This window comes from Corylus avellana, chromosome ca11 (assembly GCF_901000735.1).
Source record: "Corylus avellana chromosome ca11, CavTom2PMs-1.0".
Classification (NCBI taxonomy): domain Eukaryota; kingdom Viridiplantae; phylum Streptophyta; class Magnoliopsida; order Fagales; family Betulaceae; genus Corylus; species Corylus avellana.
Genome location: NC_081551.1, coordinates 18233038 through 18259781, shown reverse-complemented (window position 1 = coordinate 18259781; position 26744 = coordinate 18233038). Strand labels below are relative to the sequence as shown.

Sequence of the window (26744 nt, the reverse complement as noted above, 5' to 3'; positions counted from 1 at the left end):
AGAGATTGTAGAGTTGGGTTTAGTTTGAGAGATCATGAGGTGGGGGTTACTCGATTGTGGTTCGGCGAAGTCCAATCACAACGACCCACTCTAGCCCATTGCCACCCAAAGGTTCTCACTCTCCAGTTTAGTATTGAATTTCAAGGCCATGACTCGGAGTTTTCAAGAGATTGTAGAGTTGGGTTTGGTTTGAGAGGTCATGAGGTGGGGTTTACTCTATTGTGGTTTGGCGAAGTCCAATCACAACGACCCACTCTAGCCCACTGCCATCCAAAGGTTCCCACTTGCCAGTTTAGTATTGAGGACCATGTCTCGGAGTTTTCGAGAGATTGTAGAGTTGGGTTTGGTTTGAGAGGTCATGAGGTGGGGGTTACTCTATTATGATTTGGCGAAGTCCAATCACAACAACCCACTCTAGCCTTAGGGGGTGATTCAACCACCCGCATAGTACATAGTCATGGTGTGGTCGGCCACTCCATGTAGTTTTGTGGTAGTTGACCACCCCAACCCACAATTTCATAGTTAATTTAGCAAAAAAGAAATTCAAAATTTGTACAAAAAGATTTATTGGGTACACACGCATACCACATGAAGTTATTTCTTCATTTTTGAACCCTATAGAGTGATTTGTCTGAATGTCAAACTACGTTAACCAATTTTACAATTTTTAAATAACGTGACAAAGTTAATTGGTGTTGACTTAAATGATATGTAAATGTGTTGATGAAAGCATTGGCTTGGATGTGACTACAAGCTTATATCTCATAATTTTTCGTTAAAAGCCCGAGTAGCATAAGGACCAGCTCGGATTAAGATCCTTCAAAAGGCTCAAATTTCTTTCAAATTTGAGATTCTATTATTATTAAATCAAAGGCATGCTTTATATCTAATAATTCATAATATGCTAATTGTCACACAAAATAAACGCTAAAGTTAATAAAACTTTTAAAAAAATATTAGGTGCTCTCCTGATATTCTTCTTGTATCCTCCTGATCATAGGTGAAAATTATTTTATGCTTCAATGACTTAGAGAGAGAAAATAAATCTTCAATAACTTTAGTATTTATTTTGTGTGACAGTTGGCACGTTGTTGATTGTTAAATGTAAAGTATAGTTATGATTTAATAATAAGATAATCTCAAATTTAAAAGAAATTTGAGGAGATCCTGATCCGACTCTTAGAGAGTGATTGCTAACTAAGATTTTATCTTATCGTGTAATTTAATCATTTTTAAAGTTGAACCAACAATTTAAAAGGTTAAACTCAAATGTAAAATTACAATTTAACCTTTTAAAAGGGCACTAAAAAAAGGCAACCCTATTTGAAAACAGATATCATTTCAATTATGGAAAAAACGGGGGTGTACTTTTTTCTCCGATCACTTTGTACGGGGATTCTAAAAAGGCACGCAATGTCACGCACATGTGCCGTGCTCTTTATTCTCTAAAATTTGAAGTGACACACCCAATGCGTTGGAACCTCTCACGCTCCCTCGATAAAACCTCTTATCGTTCCCGCCGGTTTTCCCTCTCCGTCACCTTCCAGTCGCCGCTGTTCCCGCCCGACCACGTCTCGGAATATGACGTGCTCAGCCCAAACCGCCTTTCCTACTCTCAGAACCGTCACCATATCGTACTCAGAGCTCAAGGTAAGCGTTCCCTCTTGGGCTCTGTTTGGTCGATGAGACTCTTACTAATAATGTTGTTGCCTGTCGCCTTTCGCGTTTTGCTGTTTGGTACTGCGAGAAAGTGCACCACTCATGTTAATTCAGCCAAATAAGATTGGGTTGAGTTGACTTTTTGGTCATTGAAACCAAAACGACATTAAAAATTGGATTTAAATCGTTCTCATACTTCCATTTCAGCCTATATATGTGTTGGGTTCAAGTATAATTGAGAATACACGGAAGTATAATTTTGAGCACTTTATAGATAATATAGTTCTTAATGTCTGATCACCTTGACTTTTGGCCAGCATGATGGTTGTGGGAAAGATATTTAATCCAACGTTGGATTTAATAAATAATTATTCTAATAAAAAAGTTATTGGGTGGTGTAACCACACATACATACATGTTTTTGGAATTGAACAGGTCGATGCTTGTATTTTTTGGACTTCACTTTATGAAGTTGAAATTTGTGTCATGTGTGATGTGTTTGATAAAATATTTGGAATTGATTGTTACAGGACAAGAGCATTGACTTGTCGATGAAGATCGAAGAAGGGTTCGGACCCAACGGGCTGGGAATTCTATCCATTACTGATGTATGGGATGGTCTCATGTATAAGTTTATTGTTGATGTTACTATATTTTTATTATCTATTTATATACAGCTGTTAAGTAGTCTATTTAGACCATGGTGTTCAAGTAATTAGCGTTTGCAATTAGGACATTGAATCCATTCTGAGCCACAATCAATTATAGTGTGTTGTTTTGGAGGGACAAAGATATCCATATCAATATGATATGTTACACGTTTGTATTATCTAAAACGCCTTTTTATATTGTGCATTGCTTAATTGGAATCAACAGCCTTCTTTGATTGGAAATTTGGTGTGAAACTAGCTATTTTTGTGCCGTAGTTTAGATAATTAGGTTAAGAGATCAACTTATCAAGTGTAATGACTTGGATTTCTATACTTGATTAAGAGAGCTTTGTGGAAATGGAGATGTTCGTTAGCTTTTCGTGAATGCATGTCTCAATACAAATGTTTGGAGAATGTATGATGGGTATCTCCTTTGGACTTAATTGAAATTTGATGAACAATGTAATGAGAAATAAAAGCATATGCTCTGAAATGCATTTTGTCTGTTTTAATTGGAGAACTTCTATATCTTTGTCTATATAGAATTCAAGACTGTACAGTTTTTGAGATTATTGTGTTGCTTGTTTGAGTTTAACCTCTATTGCACTGTAGGTTCCAGGATTTCCTTCATTGCGTCGGAATCTTTTACGTCTTTCTCCTAGGTATAAGCTTTAAAATATTCCATATTCATTTTTTGTGCTCTTAAATACATGTCATTAAGAAATATATTTAATCTATATTCTACTGTATTGCTCATAGATTTTTTTTCCTTCTATTTTTTCAGATTGGCTGGTCTGCCCGAAGAGGTGAAGAAGGAACTCGAAGATCCTCACAGTAGGTAACACATTTTGCTTCTCAAGTCTTCTAATTCCCAAATCTTCAGTTCTACTCACTTTTCCATTTAAATACTCTTTCCTCTCAGTGGCTTAAATTTGATTTGTTTGAAAGTAAATTTAGTTGCTACTGCCACCTTCTATGGTAACGCTACATGTGCAGACACAGAGGTTATTTTGACCTGTTGCTTTTAAAATGTAAAATTTTGTAGCCTACTCGCAAAGATAAGATTCTTCTCTTCCTCATTAATTGATCTTGTTGGTTCTAGAATTTATCATGGATCGTATGTCTCTACTGAGTACTGAGGTCCTGACACACACACAATGTTATAATGTTTATTGCTTTTCATAGGGATTCTATCTGCAGATGTGTGGTATTCTTGAATTAAGAATTACTGTTAGAATGCTTACTTCCACAGCTGAGCTTATTTTCCTATCTTGGTAACCCTGCTGCATAGTTGCTTTAACTTTTTGTTCCTTTCACCCACCTGCCACTTGTAGGTACAACTTTGGATGGAGTCATGGGAAAGAGAAGCTTGAATCTGGGAAGCTTGGTAAACTATCAATTTGTTAGATTTTAGTGCTCTTTAAGCAGTTCATATTTATCTATGAATGAAGTATGTACATGAGGTCCAACAGAGGGTTATCTTCTCTAATAATGTGTTGACTTCTCCAACCTATTGGTCCTTTTAATTGTTAGTTTTACTTATGCATACATTTATTGTGTTTTTTATTGTGCAGATTTGTTGAAAGGCTCTTTTTATGCAAATCCGTTATTAGATAAGCCTACCACGGAAGCATCTCTGATCCAACGGTAAAAGTGGCCAAGTCATATTTCATGAGTTTTTTAGTACTTCTGTCTTTTACTCATTGCCTAAGGCATCGGTGTGGATAGGCTGGGTTAGAGGCAATAAATTTTTGGCAAAAGACAATTATAATGGAAATATTATTCTTGATAATTATTCACAGATAAATCTATATTCTCTCTCTCTCTCTCTCTCTCTCTCTCTCTCTCTCTGTGTTCTAGTGGAGGCTCATTAGGCCTATGGCCGACTCATCTGGAGGTATCAGTTTCCCATCGTCTGACTGCCCCCACCAAGCCCTAATGAGATGCTTGCATTTTTATTTTTTTTATTTTATATAGTTTTATTAAATTGTCTGGGTAACTTTTTCCTTGTGCTATAAAATATTTAAGCTGCTCTAGACCTAGTTGCAGTGCTTACACATTATGTTTACAAAACATGGTTATCTATCTGCTCAGCTTTTCACCCATGATCTGTCTTATAGGTATCCATCATACTGTGGGTCGAATATATGGCCTGATAGTGCATTGCCAGAACTTGAAGTGGGTATGTCTTCAATTGTGATGCTAAATTATTCTGCATGCACGGTGGTTGTCTTTTCTGATGTTTGTCTGTCATTTCGTATGACATAGCTCTAGCTACATAAATGTAAAACTTCTGAGGAGTCTATGAACTACAGGTATTGCAAGCTGATGTACCACTAAGTAGGCACTTATCAAGCCAATAATACGCTATGCTCTATCATGTTTATCATGATGCTACAACCATCTGAGGCATCTTGACACCAAAAGACTGTCATAGCATGTCCTCGGTCATATGCTTTGTTGGTACCTCCAATGGTTTCTTTGCAGTGTGTACTCCAGTTTACAATTTTTTAAATATTCGTGTATGTGCTTATTGAACTTTAATATTGCCAAAATATAGTTTTTTTAATTGTTTTATTTTTTACTTGACTCGAGTAAAAGCTGGGTTTGTAGAAGATACTGGTCTCTGAAGGTTTTGCTTTACAAAGTTTACTCCCTGAAATTCATGTTCTTAATGTGTATCTGTGCCAACTTGATGAATAAACAGTCATTAGCGTGAGTGAAATTCTAGTACAATGCAATTGATGTTCTCACCTCTGTTTTTTGTTTTTGATGTGCATCTTTTTCTACTTTCTTGTTTTATTTGTTTATAACTTCTCTCTGTTTTGTAAAGCTAATGCATTCTATGTACATATTGATCCTTTAGTAGGTCATTATAGCTTGGGGTAATGATTAATGATGTTTTGGTTTACATAATTACTTTTCCTGAATATTACATGAATATATAATTAATAAACATCAAATTTTCATGTGTAGCATTCAAGGCTCTTGGAAAGCTGATCTTTGATGTTGGATTGATGGTGGCGTATCACTGCGACCAATATGGTAAGCTCTTAATATATGAGAATTTGGCTTTTACATTAAGACATTATTATTTTTTTTTGATAAGTACATTAAGACATTATGAAAGTGACCTCTTATATTTCTAGGCCTCTCTTTCCACGTTTGATGTGGGAACATTGGAGAGTCTGCACATGCTCTTTCCTCGACCAAAAAAACAAAAAAAGCTTCCGTTTACTCTGGTCAATGTTCATCACCCTGCTAGATGAGGGCTTCCAGTTACTACAGAACAAACATAATATTCAATTTTCTACACACTAAGTAATTAATCTTATAATTGTATCTATATCAATTTTAGGCCATGCTAGGCTCCGGGCCTCTGGCCCAGAACACCAATGTATAAGCACTCAGCCCTACCCAAACACCAACTGTAGCCTTCTTGTTGCTCTTGCTCCTTTTTCTTTTTTCTTAGTTAAATTTGCTTGAACTGTAATAAATGATGGTTGTTCTTAATAAACTGTTATGACCTATAGTGACCCCTTTCATAACAGTGACCCTTCTAATTTTTTATGGCATGTGATTAGTATCCAAAGGGCTGAATATGCATGAGGATCAAGGCCTTGAACAGATACTTCTTCGTTCTCGGTGTCATAAAGGGCGTCTGCTATACTATTTTCCAGCACAGCAGAGGTAATTTTGTTTTATTTTTGTTCATCAATTTTTTTTGTGTGGCCATAGGAGATAAACTCACCAGGCTGAACCATGTTCTGTATTTTAATCAATTATGTGGCTACATTAAGAAGGATAAAGAAATTGGCATGATTGAAGTTGTCACACATACTCATCGCTTCAACTTGATTTAGTAATGGGCTGCACAAGTTCTTTAAATTATGTAAGGTATATATGTCCCAAAACTTAGGTGTGCAACTTTCTGAAGGAAGCTTTATCATAATACTGCAGCAGATGCAATCTCAGGTTTTATGAAGTTCTTAAACTGAGATCCAGAAAAAAATACTATAACTTGATGTTGTCCATATTAATGGAAATTAAAGTGAACATCAATTACTTGATGAGCAAGATCATCCCAAGGCAATGAAAGGCTAACATGTGGCCCAAGAAAGGGGGCATATTATTAGTAAAAGTTTTCTTTTGGATTGTTGCTTCAGATTTTTTTTTTTTGCTGGTTCCCGTAAGTTGTATGGGCAATTAGGGAATTTCATGGCTAGGACTGAATTTTATTTGGTTAACATTGAGTTGGTGTGCGAGCAATCATATATGAATACTTGAAAGTAATGCATTATTCTGATGTGGAGGTTTCTTCCTTGCTATCTTTCGGTTATGATTTTTACCTCTAGTTTGGGCATCATGAATCTTACACTGAAGCTTACTTTATCATTATAAATATTATTTGATAATATTGCTTTATAGAAAACAGAAACTATTCTTTAGATTAGGGGTTCTCTTGTATATTACATGTGTATTAGGGTTGCACTCCTTTGCACTTAATTAATGATATTGAAATTACTTAAAAAAAATGAACTATTCTTTTGGGAATGGGTCTTTAAATAATAAATTGGGGAAACTACACTTACCTCAATTTTTTCTTTAAATAATAATAATAAAAAAACTTTGTCCATGGCCCAGAGACCCAGGACTGCAGATCTCCATGGAGGAGACCCACGGCTGGCTGTGGGTGGGTCATTGCAGAGATTTTTTTGCAATTGAGGTGTAAGTTTTGGTGGTAGTATAGTTCCCCCTAATAAATTTGTGATAGTGGAGAATATTGCTGTATGTGCTTCTAAGGTAGAATTGTAGAATTGTTGGTTTATGCTTAGGGAGTTGAATTTTTATCTAGTAGAATGTGACTTGCAGTAATTGTACCGAAGATGGAAACTCCACTTCATCCTGGTGTGGATGGCATACAGACCATGGTTCACTGACAGGTGCTTAATTTTCTGCTCATTTGCTCATATTATTGCTTTCTTACCACAGCATATGAGTCGCTCATTCATTTGTTATTTGTGCAAGGCATTACATTAGCAGAAATGGAGCGTTACACCCTACATCCCTCCTATTTCCAATATGTTGTTTAACATGAAAATAATGTTCAGATCTCTTCATTGTATTGATGGAATTAAGCCTACAGAATGATGTAAAACATAAAAGATGTTATTAACTTAGAAGACCTACAAGAGTTGTCTTTCTTTCTTTATGTCTAATTTATGTGCCTCTATTCAATATGTAGGTTTGACCTGTGGCATGTTCACGAGAGATGCTGTAGAAATACCTTGCCCTGATAGTGCCGCCGGCCTCTATATTAGGACACGAGCTGATCAAGTTGTCAAAGTATTCTTTCTTGTTCTTGAAATTCCAGTAATGCAAGACACTGCAAGTGATGATACATAATTACTTGTTTCAAAATCTTATCAGTGCTTATTATATCTATTCTAGGAGTCGTAGCTTTCCTTTTATTTGAGTTATATATGTCAATACTGCTAGATGTGACCTATCTTCAAATGGGATTAACTTGTGGGAGGATTGATTTTTCCAGGATATACAAATTCAGGGGTAAATTGTTGAAAAATTTCTCTAAGTATCAGTGCATCCTAAAATTTCATTCAGTGCTATAATGAAAACGTACTGCTGAAAAAATAAGTGAAACATAGGCTGTGAACAATTAACATTAATCAAATTTCATTTTCTCATGTTGCTCCTCCATTGACTTTGTAGGTGAGGATAAAGAAGTTCTCTTAGAAGTGTATTAATAAGGATATGACAAAATACAACAGAACTAGAGAAAATGCTACAATTTGAACCTTAAAAGAAAATTTGAGATTCTCTTCTGCCTCAGTAGCAGACAACATCTAGTTGTGGAGTTTCAAAGCATACCTAAATTAATAGGGGAACTAAACTTGTTTTCGGGAAGCTTCACAAAACTTCTATTTGCTTACCTCTGTCTATTTGAATATGAATTTTTTAACACAACCGTAAATGAATTACCACCAGAAGATGAATGCTCCATAATAAGTGGCCTGAAATTTTGAATAACTATTATGCTTTAATAGGACTGATCATGGATATGGTTATTTATAGTAACTTGGGTTCTTTTTATGTATTAGGTTGTCTTTGGAGAAGATGAAATAGCATACCAAATTGGTGAAACTACCGAAATACTGTCAAGACATTATCTTTGTGCAACACCTCATTGTGTTCGGGTACTTCCTATCACTGCATTATATTATGTGCTGGAAAGATTTCAGACAATTTTTGGCATAATATGAGTGTGTACATGCACATGTTGCTGTATATGGTACTCTATGCTTCCTAGTTATTCCAAACTTTTGAGCCTTGGGACTTACGATTTTAGTTGAATTGTTTTGACATATTCAGATGCCAGACATAGAAGCGTGATTCATTGAATCAATTGCTGAAAGAAAATCATGAACCTTTTCTTTATCCTTTCCTGTACTTGGATGATCTCTCATCTCTCTAAACTATTGTCTTAAAATGTTATAATGAATAAAGCACATATTTTTAGACCAAAGATCGTGCACCAATATTTTGGACCAAGGCACAACTATGATTAAGTTGTGAAATCAAGTTCTATTTATTCCCTTTTTATTGTTTTTGTCCAGTTTCTATTGTCAATTGTCCAATAACAATGTTTTTCTTGTATCACTGATTGTTGTTAGGCACCTAAAGGAGAGGAGGCTTCTGGTCTTGAACGTTCAACATTTGCATTTTTCATGCAGCCAGACTGGTATGTTTATTAACAAAAGAGCGTGTTGATTGATCTGACTTGTGCCAGAATAATTGAACCTTCACCAAAATATATGGATGATGTTAAATCTTGTTTTGTAGGGATGAAAGCCTTCATTTTCCTGAGGAGGTACATATTCATAAAGAGGTATGAATTTTCAAATGCACTCCCACAAAAATCGGCATATAGGATTATAAAATTTGGGTGTGCAAAAAGGTCTATTGGCAGTTATCAGCTGACATTTATGTAGAAATTGAAGATATTTAATAGAATTTAGTCCTCCCTTGAAGTTTTATGTCATGAAAGACCGAAGATGAAAATATTGAATTATAAGGATATGCCTGGGGATTGATTTAAGCTTGCGCCATGGGCTCACTGTTGTTTCAGACAAGATTAGCTTGAAAGCTTGGCTGATTTTTAGACCAGCCATCAAATTATGTGATCACTGATAATGTAGGTTTTGATATCATTCCTGCACTAAAAAAGTTCGTCTTGACAGTTATGGTAAAATTTTGTTTAAACATGGATAACTGCAAATTTAGCCTAATTTTAACTCATCATGATTGTATTTCAACTCTAATAGAATATATTTTCAGCATCATGTTCTTGCCTCCAGTCTAATTTCCTAAATCCTGTTCCAGGAAAGTAGAAATTAATAGCTAGAATCTCAAGCTTTAGGTCTCAATTAACTTGGTAGAATTAAATTACCTAAAAAAAAAAAAAAAAGTGGTAGAATTGGTGTACTGGGGTTATCCAAATTCTGCTCAAACCACTAGTTTAAAGATTTGAGGCATGTCTTTGAGTCCACCAAGAGATAACTCCAACTAATTGCCTCAAAATTTCTTGATTATTTGCCTTTTATAGTAACGAAGTATTATCAGTCAGGTGGACTGTTTGCTTATGCAGTGTGAAGTTCAAATATTAATTATTGGTATGTTTTTTTCTTTCAGCTGATATCATCAAGTGGTGCTCTTACTTTTGGAGAGTATACTGAGAAGCTCCTGGATAAATATTACCACCTGAAAACGTAAGGGCTTGTATATTTTGCCTGAACATTGTTTTTTTTTTTTTTTTTTAATGTAAGTTGCCTGAACATTGTTGATTCATAAATAAATGTTCTCACGTGTAAGGATGGTTAAAAAACTAGAATTTTTTTTTACTGTACCTAAACCAAATTCATTTTCAATACGTAAATATGATAGTGACAACACAATCAACAAATAACTTGTAAAGGTTATTTATTTACATGAAGATAAGGTGGGCCTTGAATCCTTTGATATTTCCTTTCTCTCGCCGTATTTCGAACAAGTTCTCTTGGTTATCTGAGTTTTTAGCGAATAAAACCGTGAAAAAGTAAAAGAGTCGGCGGGAAATTCCAACATATGGCGATACAAGGTGCCTCACTGGCCAATGCAAGGCTGGCCGACCTGCTCACCATTACTCTCTAAGGGTCCCACCTTCTTATATTATGGCGAGAAAAATGTGAGCCGACCTCCTAGAAGAGCCGAAAAGAAAAACGTGGGAATAAGAAGCAAGGACAAAAACGCCACGTCGGATGGATGAGGGGAAGAGGGTAGTAGTAGACGCTGTATTTGGCAAATCGCCCATCCCCACACGGCTTCTCTGCGCTTTCATTTCTCCATCAATGTTTCAAACTGGGCCCCACAGCCTTTTTGACCAAGATATATTTTTTGTTCTTTCGTGCGGGCGGTGACTTAAAGTCTTAAATGACCATTTTAGTTTTTTTTATTTTTTATTTTTCAAGTGAACCTTTTGAGGTCTATTATTATTATTATTTGAAATTTTGCATGTCTTTATATTCTTTATTATAGTTATTTTTAAAAAACTTCACTTATTTGTGAATTTTCACGCAATATTCAATATTTTTATAAACTTTAAAAATTTATAATATAGCGTCACTCAAGATTTATCAGCTACCTCGACGTAGACCCATGGACTTGTCTTGAGTCAATTTTTTCATTATATTTTATTATTTATTTTATAAATGAGCATTTTAATTATTTTTGTTTTCTCTATTAAGATTTAACGGATGAGTAATTGATATCAGTTGAAAATCAATATCCTACATTGCAAATTTTAAAAATGAAATGAGTGCATTAAAAATTGCGTGATAATTAGAGGGAATAAATAAAGTTTTCCTTCTTATTTTCATTAGTCATTCCAGTTGTTTGCACCAAAATTGTAGTTCAAATCTCAAATAATCAAAGCATATGCAAGTATGGGATTATATACTCAAAATTATAGTTCAAATCTCATATAATCAAAATTGCCGCTATATTTAGAAAAAATGACAAATAATAGTAATTCAGGAGCAAGATCATCTCTAATTCAAATGAACTATTAGTTATAGTAAAAGAGTATTTTTATCTTTTAACTTTTTATAGATTTAAAGTTTAATTCAAAAATACATCTATACTATGGATATTAAAATTTATTGAAGGAAGAAAATCTGAATTCGTACTTCAGGGGTAATAGTGTAAATTAAGAGAAAGGGCAAAATTTCGACGACCTGACATGAATCTTAAAGATGGGACCATGGTGCACTGCCCGATGATGTTCTTTGAAGCCTATATAGCCCACCGTTTGTTGTGTTCCCAACTCAACTGCGTTATCCTTAAAAAAACTCTTTTGCAGTTCAATTAGCATCCTTTTCGTCCACCGAAATTTCCCATCGCCATGTCTAATCTACACAACCATCCAAAATCCCAACCCAGCAGGAGAAATCGCAGCAAAGCGGGGCTCCGAAAACGTTGTTTGCTAATGGTGAAGCAGCAGAGGACCCGGTTCTACATCATCCGACGTTGCGTCTCTATGCTCTTGTGCTGGCACGACCATGCCATCGCAGATTAATTTTCTCAGAGTCTATGTTTCACGCTTGCTGTCGATCATGCGCCGCAATCCAATTCACTTGTCCAAGCGGCCGGCAGATTAATCAGCGCCCTTGAAATCAAGAAGAAGATGAAGATGAAGAGCGCTGGTCAAGGGACGCCAAGGCCAACCACTGCAAGGCACGTAAGGGAGCAGAGGGTTGCTTTTCCTCAAAAGGGAATGAATGAAATACCTGGGTTTTTCTTTTTTGTTATGTATTTACAGTATTTTATGCTTTTTTGCATATTTTCTCTTTTCTTTCAAAGTTCTGGTGCGCAGTAATTGATCTATGTATGATACAATCGTGGGGATGCAATTAACCACTGATCCCTCACTGATTCAATTCATGAAGGACAAGGAAAAGAACAGAAACCAGGTTTTAGTACCCATCTGTGTTGGTTGACTTTTTTTGAGGAGAACCCAACAATACAAATATTGAAAGTCATCAAATAGAATGGGATTGTTCACCCCCAATTCATTTTGCACCAATTTCCTCTCATTCACGTACTGTCAGATTCATCCAATTCATTTTCCACCAAAGCATTCCTTCCACAAGAATTGAGAAATGCTCTGGCGTGGCTCCAAAAAAATTATTTGAGTATAAAGATTATGGTAATGAAAGCACCACTTTTTTAAACTACAACATACATGCTATTATTAATAAGCCGAAATCCATTCGATGAAATTCTTGAACTGCGTGGAGCACTAGATTACAATGATTAGCAGTATGAGAAAGGTTTTATTTTTTTTTGGTATTGCAGTATGAGAAAGTTGGTTTGGTTAATTAACGACACTGGTTGAGAGAGGGTGATATGAGCAAAAGTGTCCAAAAATAAAGTGAAATTACATTTTTACCCTTAGGAATCAAGCAGCTCCTTTCCATTTCAATCCCATTCCGTGCTAGGGCCTCTGCCTTGGGTAATTGTGTAATTTAACGAATTTACCCTACTCAACACACGGTGATATCAATTTGATAATATAAGGGTGAAATAAGAGATGAGTGTTTAAAATGAGAGCGTCTTGGGTATTGAAGTTGCACAAAATGTGGCTTTTGTGCCACCAATTAAAAGGTAACACCTAAGCAAATTTTATCAGATTTAATTTTAGAAAAAAAAATCTTGTTGCACCAGATTATACCAAGTTTAAGGAAATAAAAACTTCAAAAATTAATTTTTTTTTAAAAAAAACAAATCACCCTCCTGTGGCCACAGGGGGTGGCTCGCAGCCACCCCCATGCCATAGGGAGCCACCAGCGGAGAGAGAGAGAGAGAGAGAAGAGATCCAGGCCACAGGGGTGGCTTGCGGCCACTCTCCAAGCCACAGGGGGTGGCTCGCGGCCACCCCACAGGCCAAAGGGGGTGGCTTGTGCGGCCATCCCTGGGCCGAGGGTGGCAGCGTGGCTACCCCTGATGGCGCCACCCCTCTCTATTTGCAAAATCTTTTTTTAAAAAAAAAAAAATTTAAATGATTAAACCTGATATAATCAGATGGTTTGGTTTTATTTTAATAATGTGTTCAATGCTGAGGTGGTAGATGATGAATGGTTGGACCAAAAGAAGACTTTTGTGCAACTCCAGTACATAAATTATTCTCGTTTAAAATAACACATTTTTCAATAATAATTTGCTTAATGAATGAGGAAGCGAATAGTTAACATAAACTTGATGGGCAGATTAAATTTTATTGTCGTGGCTAAATCTAAACTGTGAATGGGAAATAGTAGGGTGCAAAATGAATTGGTGATGAGCCATCCCCAAATAGAGTGTGTCTAGAATGTCCAACCAAATAGCATATGATGACAAAGTCCTGCTTCAGCAGTACACCGTTGTGGCTGCTAAATCCAATTTGATTGCTACACTATTATTTTAAATTTAAAAATGAAAAAAAAAATGGAAAAGAAATGAAGCAAAACAGTGAAGAAAGGGGGCGGACTGCTATAAGGCTATAAGCGATAGAACAAAACAGAAACGACCCAAAATAACGGTAAAGGTCGATAAAGCCATTGAAGAATGGTAAAGGTCATTGCATTTTCATTGACCAAAAGCAAAATGCAAGTGCCACAAAGTCCAAAAGAGGTTCACTATGAGGTCATTTTCTATGTAATTTATGTCCACGTTAAGTTGCCCCCCACCCCACCCCACATCATCAGTTGCATTCAAATTTTAGTTGTTTTTGGTGCCCAGATAGCCCAATATTTCTGACTTTGTTATTTAGTCAAGGATAAGGATTTGCTGTGATCCCCTGCATAAAGAGGAAGGGTGAAAAAATTGTAACAATAATGTGAAAAGAGAAAGAGGACCTTTTGCCAAAAGCAAAAAGCCCTCTATCCAGGCAAGTTGCTTGGACAATAGACCTCCTCTTAAAGTCTCTACCTAAACAGGAGGAGGAAGCCTTAGCAACTTGCCCTTCTCATCCCTGCGGTTGGTATAGAGAATTGCCCCGGATTTTCAATTGAAATGATCTTATTCAACTTTTCTTGTTATTTAGGATATTTGTTTTCCTTCTGGGCATAAAGTCACCATGAAAATATGTTGGATTGTGACGTTGAGTATTTATTTTTTGGGTAGAAGTGACCACAACTCTCTACTTAGGGTAAGAGAATACCCATATTCACAAATATCTTCTCTGTTTCTCATTAGCAACAAAATGGTCTTTAAATAGAAATACAATACGATAACTCATTAATCCTAATCTTGATTTCAAATAATATAATCTTAATTTAAATAATCTAATATTAATTAATTGGAATGGAATTCCAACTCAACCTATGTCACCCAAATCTTATCCCTATCAAATAGGGTTTCCAACAGCATATTAATGGAGCAAATCTACTGATTTAGGTCAGTTTTATGGAATATCTTAAGTTCTGAAGCTTAACCTATTATTTATGTCAAATTTGCTGAGGTTAGGATTATTCTATCATTCAAAAAGAAAAGATTAATTTATAACTAAACAAATATAATATAAACTTTCTCCTTATATATATATTCGTTCATTTGATAACTATTTGGTGACAAAATTTATTAACTCAGTTAACAAAACTCATCACCTTTAATAGATAATGAAGGAGAACGGTTATAAAATAGTTTCTCTTTTTTAAAAAGTACACAATTTTTTGAGTTTGAACTTCTCATTTTTACACGTATTCATTCTTCGTTGCAGCCGAAGTTTGCCAGAATTTGCCACCGGAGGTTGCCGAAAGCCGCTGACTTTTTTTTTTGCCGTCGCTTATTTTCCGAACGAGTCAAACATTTAAAAATATTTCAAAAAAATCTTCCTTTTTCTTCCTTGAAAAATGATTTTGTTAAAAATTGTTTCTGATAAGAAATATTTTACATCAAAACAAACAGAGTCTTAAAAAGTAATTTTCCAAATTATAAATTTTAAAGAGCGATTTAATAAAGAGTTAAACCTAAACTGAACGGCCGTTAAAACATTTTTCCTAAAACTTCATCTACCCAATCCGAACATCCAATTTAACGAAATTGGGCCTCTTAATCCAACACGAGAGGTATGGTATTGGAAGTGAATTCGAAAGTGGAAACCCAATCCATCCAAGTTCAGCCCAAATTCGCTACAGTCAAACGACGTCGCACCCTGCAAACTTGAAAAACCTCCTGGATTTGATTCTTAAAACCCTAGTGCCCTCTTTGCTGCAACAGTTACTGATCTCGGGCATATCAAGGTTTTCGTTACAATACATTTCACTCAGTTCGTTCCTCAACTTCAAGCTCTACATGTAAACCTTAATGCCCTCTTTATTTTTCTTTTTAATTTTAAAAATAATTGCAGACTTGGAGAATAATTCTGCGTTCCTTCTGGTGATTTGAACAGAACTCTGTGACAGTGCAAATGTTGGACGAAAGCAAGTTCGATGTGCATTTGAAGCTGCGGGCGCTTCGAATCCCTCGCGAGCTTTGCAAGGTCGCCACTCGAATTTTAAACGGGTGGGTGATTATATCATTTTCTTTCTCTTAATTTCGATTTTCATTTTTATTTATTTATTTAAAGATGTTTTTGGCACGCCATTTTTTTATACAGGTATTTGCTCGACAAGCCCCGCATTAAGCCTATTACGGAAGATCCAACGTGTGAGAAAAACCGGTACATGATATTATCTGAAAGGGTTCAGAATCCTGGTATGAACAAGAAACTGTGAAATTTATGTATGTGAATTATTTGGTTATGAATTTTTGCTAAAAGATGGATATAAATGAAAGAATTTTAACAATTGTAATGCATCTACTGAAAATTCCATATGATTATACTGTTTTGTTGTTAAGTTACGAAGTTTAGGATGTTGAAATTTTAATGCTGCCTAGTTTTGATATAGATTGGGAGTGAGTTTGGCCCCAATTTTTTTTTTTTTTGCACAGGAGACTAGGGGTGATTGTTAGAAAACGCACGATTTTATGAAACACTTAAATGCGTTTTTTCAAATTTATGTTTTCATTAACTGTGTTTTAAAATCGTTATTTGTTCAAACTGCATGTTTTGAAACAGTTAAACCAAACAGACATTGACTCATAGTTATCGTGGAGCTTAGTGAGTTTTGATGGTTGCTTTGGCAGCAGTCTGGTATATTATATGGTAGGCCCTTTATGGTGCGAAGTTTAGTTTAGCTGCAAGATGCAAAGATGGCATATGTTTTTTCTTGAGCTGAGGAGCCAAGGCTACCAACTAGACACACACATCTGAAGAGGCTGACTGGTTGGCCATTATGATTTAATCACTTTTTCATTTTAGCGGGTCTTTCTGACTCATGTTACTTGGGAATTGTTTTTTTGGAAGAAGTCTTTATTTTGTTAATGTTTTCCTTGACTTCATGAAAATGAGCCCAAACTTTATGTCATGTATCTGTGGTCAGTATGGCATTTAATCATTTGTGTTAGTTGTTTGTGTATTGTTTTTCTGGATGTGATTGTCTCTTGCTAATAGAGAGCTTCTTACTGTGGGTGCAGATTTATCTGATATTCCAGACCAAAAACTTGATGAGCTGAAAGGTTTATGCAAGATTGAAGTAGTTCCCTATTCGCTGACACTTGGATATTCATATTGGGGTTCAGGTCAGTGTGATCCTCTGCAAATTATGTGGCAATATTGTTTGTTTCATTTTTTTTCCTTTTAATCTATTTTTCAATAAATTGTGTTCCTTAAACTTAAATATGCTTTATTGTACATGCTACTGCCAGTCTCTTTTGCAATTTGCATATGCAACTGTCATAAGAATTATATCTTTTTTATTTTTTATTTTTTATTTAATAAATAAAGTATTCTCTGAATTTTCAATAGTTGCAACGTGATTTTTAAGGATGTAGCATATTCTCTGTACCATAATTGTTAGATTTCCTTTCATGAACTGTCCATGGGTCTTCCTCATGCGTATGCAAAATCAAATACATGTTCTGATTGATGTATTGAATCTGATCATTTCTCACATATGCATATATAAGTACGCTGACATCTCCAGATTTTGGGCAATGGCTATGTTTGATGCCCTACATCTTTATTTTTGTGTTTTTTTTTTTAAGTCAGACACCCTGTCTCTCTGTAGGTTCAAGCACCAAGGACTATATATTAAACTACTTGGATGATTTCATAATTATGATTTTCTATTTGCATTCCAATTTTTGTAGTGTGCTGACTAATTAACAGCTTTCTGCCTGGTTTTGTAATTGTAGATCATATATTGAAGCAGATTCTGCCTCCTGGAATGGAGGTGCCTTCGTCTTTTGAAACAATAGTTAAGTATTCAGTTTATGTTATACATATTGTTTGTTTTATTCCTTGTTGGCTAATAATTATATGCTCTCATTGCTACGTGGCTTACCAGTTACCTTACTGCACACAGCTTCATTTGTCTTACTGATTGTCACCATTTACAATGCTAAAAAACCTCCTTTTCTGCTCACTGAATATGAATTAACATTTCTCCATGCTTAAACAGGTCACATTGCTCATCTGAATATACATGATGACTTACTTCCCCACAAGGATGTTATTGCAAAGGTTATCTATGATGTATGTTTTCACTGGCCTTTAAATAGACCTTGCTTTTGTTCTGAATATTTATGCGTGGAAGGCTATCTAACTTGTAGTCCTCATATTGGGGCACTTTCTTTACTGTTGAAAATAATATTCTTTGTATATTTGTAGGTTTCACCTTTGACCTTCCATCTGTACTTTTAATTCTTTATATTTAAAGCTTTGATTTATATATGCAGAAAAATTATCCAAGAATCAAAACTATTGTTAATAAAGTTGGTACAATTACAAATGAGTTCCGAGTGCCAAAGTTTGAAATTCTCGCGGGACAAAATGATATGGTTACAGAAGTGAAGCAATATAGGGCAACTTTCAAGCTTGATTACAGCTTGGTCTATTGGAATTCAAGATTGGAACATGAACACATGAGACTGGTTTCTCAGTTCCGAGCAGGGGAGACAATATGTGACATGTTTGCTGGTATTGGTCCTTTTGCTATTCCAGCAGCACAGAAAGGATGTGTAGTGTATGCGAATGACTTAAATCCAGATAGCATTCGTTATCTGAAGATCAATGCAGAAATCAACAAAGTTGATGATCTTGTTTGCGCATACAACATGGATGCAAGAAATTTCATTTTACAATTGATGGCAGTGCCAGATAGTGAGATTAAAATGGAGCCTGATGTTCTCAAGAGGGGAACTTGTGAGAAATATGAGATTCAGGCCAGTGAGGAATCAAAGTCAGAAATTGGGACACTGACTGGTAATATTTTTGTGTAAATATATTTTTAATCTCCCTCTAGGTATCACTTGTTACCGTATGGTTTCATCTAAATCTTCTATTTTCTGCAGTTGAGGCAAAGGAAGTACCAGATAATATTGCTAGTAATCTGGTGTTTGCACAAGGTTCAAGTAGGACAGCCGATACATCTGTATCTGCTGTTAAAAGACCTTCAGGTAATTTGGCAAGAAAGTATCATATGCACAACAATCAGGCATTGGGCCATCACTAAATTTGATGCAGTGAAGTGTCCCCTCACTGTATCATTATTGTCAATTGTAGAGCTAGATGCATATATTTATTGGTTGAAATAGCTGTATCCATAATATTTTTCTCCACAGAGAATGGGGGTGCTGATGGAACTGGTACCACTGTAGCTGGTCGTAGAAAAGGAAGTGCAAATAAGAGGATGAGAGGCTCTGAGATGTCAAATGCCAAGACTTGGGAGCATGTTGATCATGTGATCATGAACTTACCTGCTTCTGCTCTTCAATTTCTTGGTAAGATGCCTTTGCAATAATCTCTTTTCGGATTATTTTGATCATTTGTTCTATTGGGTAAACATCCTTTTTTGGTTTGATTAGTTTATTTGTTGGGATATCATTTTGTCATTACCATTCTTAAATTCAGAAGACCAAATAGCAAATGGCATCAAAATGATAGACAAAGTTTTTTTTTTAATTTTTATTATTATTATTTTTTATTTTTTATTTCTCGTTTCTACTGTAAGCAGTTTGTTATATATTTCTTTGTGCTGTCATTTTTACTCAATTCTCTGTTCCATAGCTAGGAAGATTTGTTAACAGAAGCCAAACTTTAAATTTTCCTTCAGATGTATTTAGGGGCATAATCCAGAGGAAATATTGGAAGGGACCTCTTCCTTGGATTCACTGCTATTGCTTCATGCGGGCAAATGAAACCCAAGAATTTATAGTTTCAGTAAGTTTGCTCTATATGTATGAAATGTTATTTCTTTTGTAAAACTTTTTATATGCCATGCTGATTAATTTCCTGCAAGTCCTTTTAGCTTGGTGAAGCTAAGGTCTTTGACCTTTTATGATGCATAGACGCACAGTATTTTTGTTATGAAGTCAGAGTGACGCCCTAGGGGCACTGCTCTGATCACATTGCTGTAGTGGGATTTAAACTGCTTTTTGCAACTATTTTTTGCAGGAGGCAGAGTCTGCCTTGAATGCCTGCATACAAGACCCACTATTTTATAGGGTTAGGGATGTGGCTCCAAACAAGGTATCACTATCTGGCAGCACTTTTTCTTTTCTTTTTTTTTTTTATAAAAAAAAATGATATATTTTTTGTTCAGTAAGTATAAGCATGCCTTCGTTGCCCTTCTGTTTACCTTCACTATACGCATTATGCAGGCAATGTTTTGCTTAAGTTTTAGGCTGCCAGAAGCATGCTTCATTGAAGATGACACTGACACTGTCCATTCTGCTGAGTGATTAGCACTTCTAGAATGCTCTTGCTTTGGGTTAGAGCACGTATTTGAGCTCTAGCTCTTTTGCAGAAGGTTTCAGACATGTTACTCACAAAGGAGAAATAGAGGAAATATTGAACAGCGATGAAGGCCGATCATGATCTGAAAGATTTAGCTTTCAAGAAGAGCTGCTGCAAATCCCACTCTGTGGGTCCCCTCTCAATCACAAAAAAAAGAAAAAGAAAAAAGAAAAATGGGTTCTCTTCTTGATGAAGCACACTAGGCTGACATACCAAAGCTCATGTTTTGCTTTGTAAAATCAGGTTTTGACTAAGAATTCCCAAGTTCAAATCTAGCTAAGCCTTTAGTGCAATTAATTCTTATTATTCTTCTTCGTGCTAAATTCAAATTGGATTACAGAATTGTCTTCTACTCGGTCTATTAAACCTAATTCATTTGAGCACACGTGTAACATACTGGTGGTTCGACCCAGGCCCCTCAGGCATAGGAACGCTACTTTCCTATCTTTCACCTTTAGAAGTAATCTTTTGGGTCTTTGGAAGGTAAAAGGCCAAGTCAAGGTCTCTACAAAAGCTATATTTCCTTGTTACTGGGAGTTAATTCAATCAAGTTTGTGCGAAATGACAGTTCACAGTGTCATTTTTGTCCAAACATTCCCCACATATTTCAAGTGCATATAATATTCAATCCTCAGGCCCTAAATTCCTGTGTCTCGTGTGGCACGTATCACAATAGATGCTTGGGAAACAAGAAATACGAGCGGTGAATATATCATTTCCTTATAATATTATCCAGTATCTTTTTTTCGATCGTTGGATTGCATTACAGCTATATTTGCTATCCCTTTGTGACGATAAAGATGTGAACTTTGATAAAAGGGCAACACAAAGAAAGAAAGGAAGACAAATGCAAGCATGCAAACACGTCAAAGTGGGGTGGAAAGTTGGCATTTTCAAAGGTGGTCAATGGTGTTTCAACTTGACCTTCTTGCCTGGCAAGTCTTGTGTTCCCATTTTGGCTTTTGCTTATCACTAGTGACTACTTAATGGCTTGGTTTGTTTGTTTTGTGTTCTTTATTTTTCTTTTGGTGTTTGGTACAAATGAAAATGTTTGTCAAATTGAAAATATTTTTGGTTGACTAGAAAAACATCCTTTAAGTTACGCAAAATGGTTTCCTTTTTTTTTTTTTTCGTAAATTATTTTTTGACTTTGAACTTTTCCTTCTGGTAGTTCATCGGTTCATTGTCTATCACCGCCAGAGGTCATTGACAACCACCAACGAAGTTCGCCGGAGGTCACCGACCTTTGCCATTGGAGTTCGTTGGCTGCCACCATCGGAGTTCGCCGACCCTCACCACCATTGTCATCGTTGATTTTCCATATGAGCCAAACACTGAAAATGTTTTTAGTTGAAATCATTTGCTAATGGAAAACATTTTGTGTCGAAACAAACGAAATTAAGTGATACTCGGCTTGTTTCCGTGTGTAATTAAGGCTTCGTTTGTTTCAGCATAAAATATTTTTTAAAAAAAAAATTGGCTATTTCCGATGTTTGTTTGTAATCCTAAAAATGGTTCAAAAAATATTTTTCGGCGTTTGGCTCGTATAAAAAATTCAAAACATTTGTTATATTTTTATATAATAGAGTTGTGAGGAAGAGTGTAAAAGTAGAAAACATTTGAGGGTGGGATTGAAGTACAATGTAATTGCCTCTTTAACACTCCATCTCAATTGCCTGTCCAAAAAATGGTTTTACCTATATGAGAAAGCATAAACTATTTTACACCTTGTGAAAATTATTTTTCTCGATCAACTGAAAATATTTTCGGGTTTGACCAATATTTTTATATTGCAAAAAAAAAAAAAAAAAAAAAAAAAAAAAAAACTATAAATTATAACAAGTGATCCTTTTTCCTCTTTCAAAAAGTGAACACAATTGAATTAAAAAAATAAAAATAAAAAGTAGTGAAGGACTTATTGCTAGTCCAGAAAATACCTTTCATCATTGGGTGATGGTACCCTATTACAAGATCAAAGATTCTAAGCACCCTATGATCCCTAAGGAATAGGGGTGTAAACGAGCCGAGCTTGAGCGAGCTTCCCTTATTCAGGCTTAGCTCGTTTAAATTTTACTCGAGCTCGAGCTCGAGCCGAGCTTAAGGGCGAGTCAAAAAAATCGAGCTCGAGCTCATAATAAGTCGAGCTGGCTCTTATATTTAATTTTTTTTTTTTTAAAAAAAAAAAAATTAAACTTCAAGTAATCTTAAACGGCTTAAGAAGCCAACTTGCATATGAGCATTTGCTTAGCTTGGCTAGTCAAGTTTGGTGCCTGAGTCAATACAGCAAAGCACTTAGTTTCGAAAAGAGAGGATATGCATCCTTTTATAGATAAGCAAACTTAGGGATTGATGTTTTCTTAACAATGTTTGATAAGTTAATAAGTTGTATTCAAACTGCATTGAGACAATACCTCCTACAAAAAAAAAAAAAAAATCAAGGTCTCTCTCAATCTCCCTCACCAATCATAGCATATCTTCCACCTGAACTCTCATTTCTCATTCTCTCACTCTCACTCACCAGACAGGTAGTGATAGTACTGTTTGGATCTATTTGAAATTTGATTCTTCAATAGTTTATGTATTTCGCAATCTCCCTCAATAGTTTCTGCTTGATTCTTCTTCCTTTCGTTTGGGTCTACTCTAATTGAATCGAGGTCTTTTTAATGATTGTTCTCTCTCTCTCTCTGTGATCACAAAGGGTCTATAATTTTTATTTTCTAACGCTTAAATATAAATGCAATTTTAAGATTTTAATAATTATGAGATTTATAATTAATTATGTGTGTTATATATATATATATATATATATATATATACACGAGCTTATACGAGCTTGTTCACGAGCCTAACCGAGTCGAGCCGAGCTTGCCTCATTTAATATTCGAGCTAGGATTTGTGTTCATGAAGTGCTTCATTTAATATTCGAGTCGAGCACGAGCCGAGCTCGAGTTTGCTCGCGAGACGCTTCGCTCACTTAACATCCCTACTAGGAAATTAAGGTATGATTAGAAAGACAAATGCCCCAGTCTCTCAATCCAACTTTTGGTGGCATAGTTTAATGCACTGTTAAAAAGAGGCAAAAGTTAGGATAAGAAAGGAGAGAGATTGGCTCCCAATCCTTTGCTGCTCTCTGCTTTATAAAAATAAATAAATAAATAAAGCCTATCCTCCCACAGTGGCGTGCTATGTGTTGCTGACAGTAATAACCGTTATTATACATACACCCAATTACTTTCTTTTCTTTTTTTATGTAAATATTATTTTTTTCTTCCAATAATTGTCCTCCACGTCAGATTGATTCTATTATTAAAGATGTTCTTTTCTTTTTTGGGCAAAATTTAATTTCTGATCCTAATATTTCCGTGTGTAAATCGGCTTTCTGGGTCCCATTGATGATTTAAACCCCCCGTAGTTCTCCCACTTCTTTGCTTCAGTATTTGCCCACAAAAAGCTTTAAGAAAATACAAAAAAAAAAAAAGAAGCTAACGAGTGGTGTGACGACACGTGTCAATGCATGGGCTGGCATACCACAACTGAATAACTGAATTAAGTAATCTTTTTCCAAATTGTTTTCCAGCTTTTCTTTTCTCTCTAGTTTATCCTAACCATCCAGCAATGGTGGATTTCCTCCTCCATGAAGGTTCTCTCAAAAGCCAACGGTACTAACTTTCTGAAGAAAGAGACTTTTCTCACTTTCCACCCTGCATAAATTCTCCACCGGTGAACCTGAAACTTCCCCTCTCTCTCTCTCTCTCTCTCTCTCTCTCTCTCGCTTGCTTTCAGTTCTTTCTGCTCATTCCCTTAATCTTTCTTGGTTCGAGAAAGATTCAACCCATTATAAGAGAAAAGAAAATGGCACAAACAATACTAGAGTCTAGCTACTCGCTGCTACTTTTTATTTTCTTCATCATGACGATGGTGTATAACGGCAAGAGTGTGGGAGTGAACTGGGGAACTCAGGCGACAAACCAGCTCCCGCCGGAGAAGGTGGTTAAAATGCTGACGGATAATGGGTTTGATAAGTTGAAGCTCTTTGAAGCGGATGAGACGATTTTGAATGCTCTGGAAGGGACTGATATTGAGGTGATGCTGGGAATACCCAATAAGATGTTGAATAAGATGAGTGAGGATCCTGATGCTGCAGCTTCCTGGGTTGATTCCAATGTCACTCGTTATTCCAACAAGGGTGGAGTCAATATCAAGTTGAGTCTCACACACTTTTTGATCGGTTTATGAACATATATGGTTCATCGATCTTCTCAAGTAGTACTATATTCTCTCACTTTTCTCTACCTTCCTAAAATGGGTTTTTGATTCTAGAAATAACCCATTTGAATTGGGTTATTTCTAGAATTGGGTTTTTTTGGGTAGGGCATTCCTCTGTCGATCTCAATACTTTTTCCACCATCTTTCTTCTCTGTGAGACTAAGGTAATTAACTTGATGATTAATCCATGATTCTTTCAAAGAATATTTACTTTCTAGATCTATTTTTTCTTTTTTCCTTTCGGGTACTTTGAGCCTAAGAGTGCGTTGGCACTAAATTTCGTAAATTTAAAGTGCGATTTTAAATTAAATCACAAAAAATGTATTTTTGTGCTAGAGTACGTTTTCAAATCACAAGGGAATGGTACATGTTCTAGAACTTACACAAGCGAATGGTACATGTTCTAGAACTTACGATTTTATCAAACGCTTTTTAATTCATGTGTTTTGAAATCATAAATCCAAACGAGCCTGTCCCTTAACTTTATGAGCAAATTTTTGTGATATCACCACGCATGACAGTTGATTTTGCAGGTTTGTTGCTGTAGGGAATGAACCCTTCCTTCAAGCTTACAACGGCAGCTATCTACACTCCACATTACCAGCCCTCAAAAATATCCAGGAAGCACTCAACAATGCCGGGCTGGGTTCCAAGGTTAAAGCCACAGTCCCCTTCAATTCAGACGTTTACTACTCCCCGGACTCAAACCCGGTGCCCTCCGCCGGCGACTTCCGGTCCGAACTCCGAGACATCACAATCGAAATAATCCAATTCCTATACACAAACGATGCGCCTTTCACTGTCAACAGCTATCCCTTCCTCAGTCTCTATTATGGCAACGGCTTTTTCCCCGTGGACTTTGCTTTCTTTGACGGATCCAACAAGCCTGTTAGAGATGGCGATATGCTTTACACCAATGTGTTTGATGCAAATCTCGACACTCTCGTTTCGGCTTTATCAAAAGCCGGTTACCCGGATACGCATATCATCGTCGGAGAAGTTGGCTGGCCGACTGACGGCGACAAAAACGCAAACATCCAAAATGCAAAGAGATTCAACCAGGGATTGCTCCAACATGCTTTGAGCGGAAATGGAACCCCGCTTAGAAAAGGTACCTTAAATCACTATTTATCTTGAATAGAAATAAATAAATTGAATTATTTAATTTATATTCAAACAGGTACTATCGACATATACATGTTTAGTCTCATCGACGAGAATGCTAAAAGCGTTGCTCCGGGGAGCTTTGAAAGGCACTGGGGAATCTTCGAGTACGATGGAAAACCCAAATACGAGCTTGATTTGTCGGGTTTGCAAGAGAATAAGGGTCTAATTCCGGTGGAAGGAGTAGAATATTTGCTGAAAAGATGGTGTGTTCTGAACCCAGATGCAAGTAATCTAGAGGATCTGCCGAAAAATATTGACTACGCCTGTAGCCTATCAGATTGCACTCCTTTGGGCTACGGATCTTCCTGCAATCATCTAAGCGTCGAAGGGAATGCATCATATGCTTTCAACATGTATTATCAAGTCCATGACCAGGAGAATGGGGGGTGTGATTTTTCTGGGTTGGCAATGGTGACCGATAAGGATCCGTCCGACGAGAAGTGCGAGTTTCCGGTGATGGTTGCATATGGGTCATCGTTGCTGCTGCATGGGGATACTCCAGATGTATTGGTTAAAATCATTGGGGGGTATATGTTTATTGTGTTCCTGCTGTATCTGAGCATAGGGGAATATCAGATACATTAGGGATATATCAAGCTTATAATTGATAATTGCTAGCTAGAGATTATCAGATATTATGGTATTCATAATTGATCATGCAAAGGCATTAATTGTTTTGTGTAGCTAATTAGTATTATATGTAGAATCTTTAGTTTCCATGTATAAAAAACTTCTTCATGTTCTCATTTTTCTTTTGTGCTTTTGTGACTTTGTCATGTGTAGTGCATTAATCTTGTATGCAATCTCTCAAAGATGTATAGAATATTCTGTTCTAGAATATTCTAGAATTACTCACACACACACACACACACACACATATATATACTTTGGATTACTTTATTAATTATTTATACCCTAATATATAACTGTTTGAAAAAATAACGCAACTCTTCTTATGCACCGAAAATCGGATCTAAAGAAGTTGTTTCACGTGTTTGGCTCTTGAATCACTAGTATGATCTTCTCTTAGCGGTAGACTCAATAGGGCTGACAATTTTTTACATAACCCG

The 26744-nt window shown here is 35.9% G+C and overlaps 3 protein-coding genes across 6 annotated transcripts; all 3 read left to right on the top strand.

The window, feature by feature from the left end:
- The first annotated feature begins 1404 nt into the window (after positions 1 to 1404).
- LOC132165777 (uncharacterized) lies at positions 1405 to 10216 on the top strand. 2 transcript variants are annotated; one of them, XM_059576460.1, is made up of 16 exons: positions 1405 to 1650; positions 2190 to 2267; positions 2922 to 2971; positions 3094 to 3147; positions 3644 to 3696; positions 3884 to 3956; positions 4430 to 4491; positions 5286 to 5354; positions 5894 to 5999; positions 6954 to 7037; positions 7182 to 7252; positions 7555 to 7655; positions 8429 to 8524; positions 9002 to 9069; positions 9171 to 9216; positions 10020 to 10216. In XM_059576460.1, exons 1-16 carry the CDS (start codon positions 1582 to 1584, stop codon positions 10098 to 10100), a joined length of 1161 nt encoding a protein of 386 aa, XP_059432443.1. In that variant the 5' UTR covers positions 1405 to 1581; the 3' UTR covers positions 10101 to 10216. The 2 variants fall into 2 exon arrangements, with proteins under 2 accessions (XP_059432443.1, XP_059432444.1); XM_059576461.1 differs by lacking the exon at positions 6954 to 7037 and having other exon boundaries at positions 1408 to 1650; positions 10020 to 10212.
- Positions 10217 to 15612: 5396 nt separating this feature from the next.
- Positions 15613 to 20583, top strand: LOC132165884 (tRNA (guanine(37)-N1)-methyltransferase 2). Of its 3 annotated transcripts, none has more exons than XM_059576575.1 (12): positions 15613 to 15643; positions 15751 to 15905; positions 16000 to 16097; positions 16920 to 17024; positions 17640 to 17702; positions 17906 to 17979; positions 18183 to 18708; positions 18798 to 18902; positions 19068 to 19226; positions 19559 to 19665; positions 19900 to 19974; positions 20106 to 20583. In XM_059576575.1, the coding sequence occupies exons 2-12, from the start codon at positions 15811 to 15813 to the stop codon at positions 20184 to 20186; spliced, it is 1488 nt and encodes a 495-aa protein (XP_059432558.1). In that variant the 5' UTR covers positions 15613 to 15643; positions 15751 to 15810; the 3' UTR covers positions 20187 to 20583. The 3 variants fall into 3 exon arrangements, with proteins under 3 accessions (XP_059432558.1, XP_059432557.1, XP_059432559.1); XM_059576574.1 differs by having other exon boundaries at positions 15613 to 15697; positions 15793 to 15905; XM_059576576.1 differs by lacking the exon at positions 15613 to 15643 and adding an exon at positions 15652 to 15669 and having other exon boundaries at positions 15793 to 15905.
- Positions 20584 to 24009: 3426 nt separating this feature from the next.
- On the top strand, positions 24010 to 26355 carry LOC132166511 (glucan endo-1,3-beta-glucosidase 8). Its single transcript, XM_059577339.1, has 3 exons — positions 24010 to 24443; positions 25041 to 25618; positions 25688 to 26355. Exons 1-3 carry the CDS (start codon positions 24094 to 24096, stop codon positions 26257 to 26259), a joined length of 1500 nt encoding a protein of 499 aa, XP_059433322.1. The 5' UTR covers positions 24010 to 24093; the 3' UTR covers positions 26260 to 26355.
- Positions 26356 to 26744: the final 389 nt, after the last annotated feature.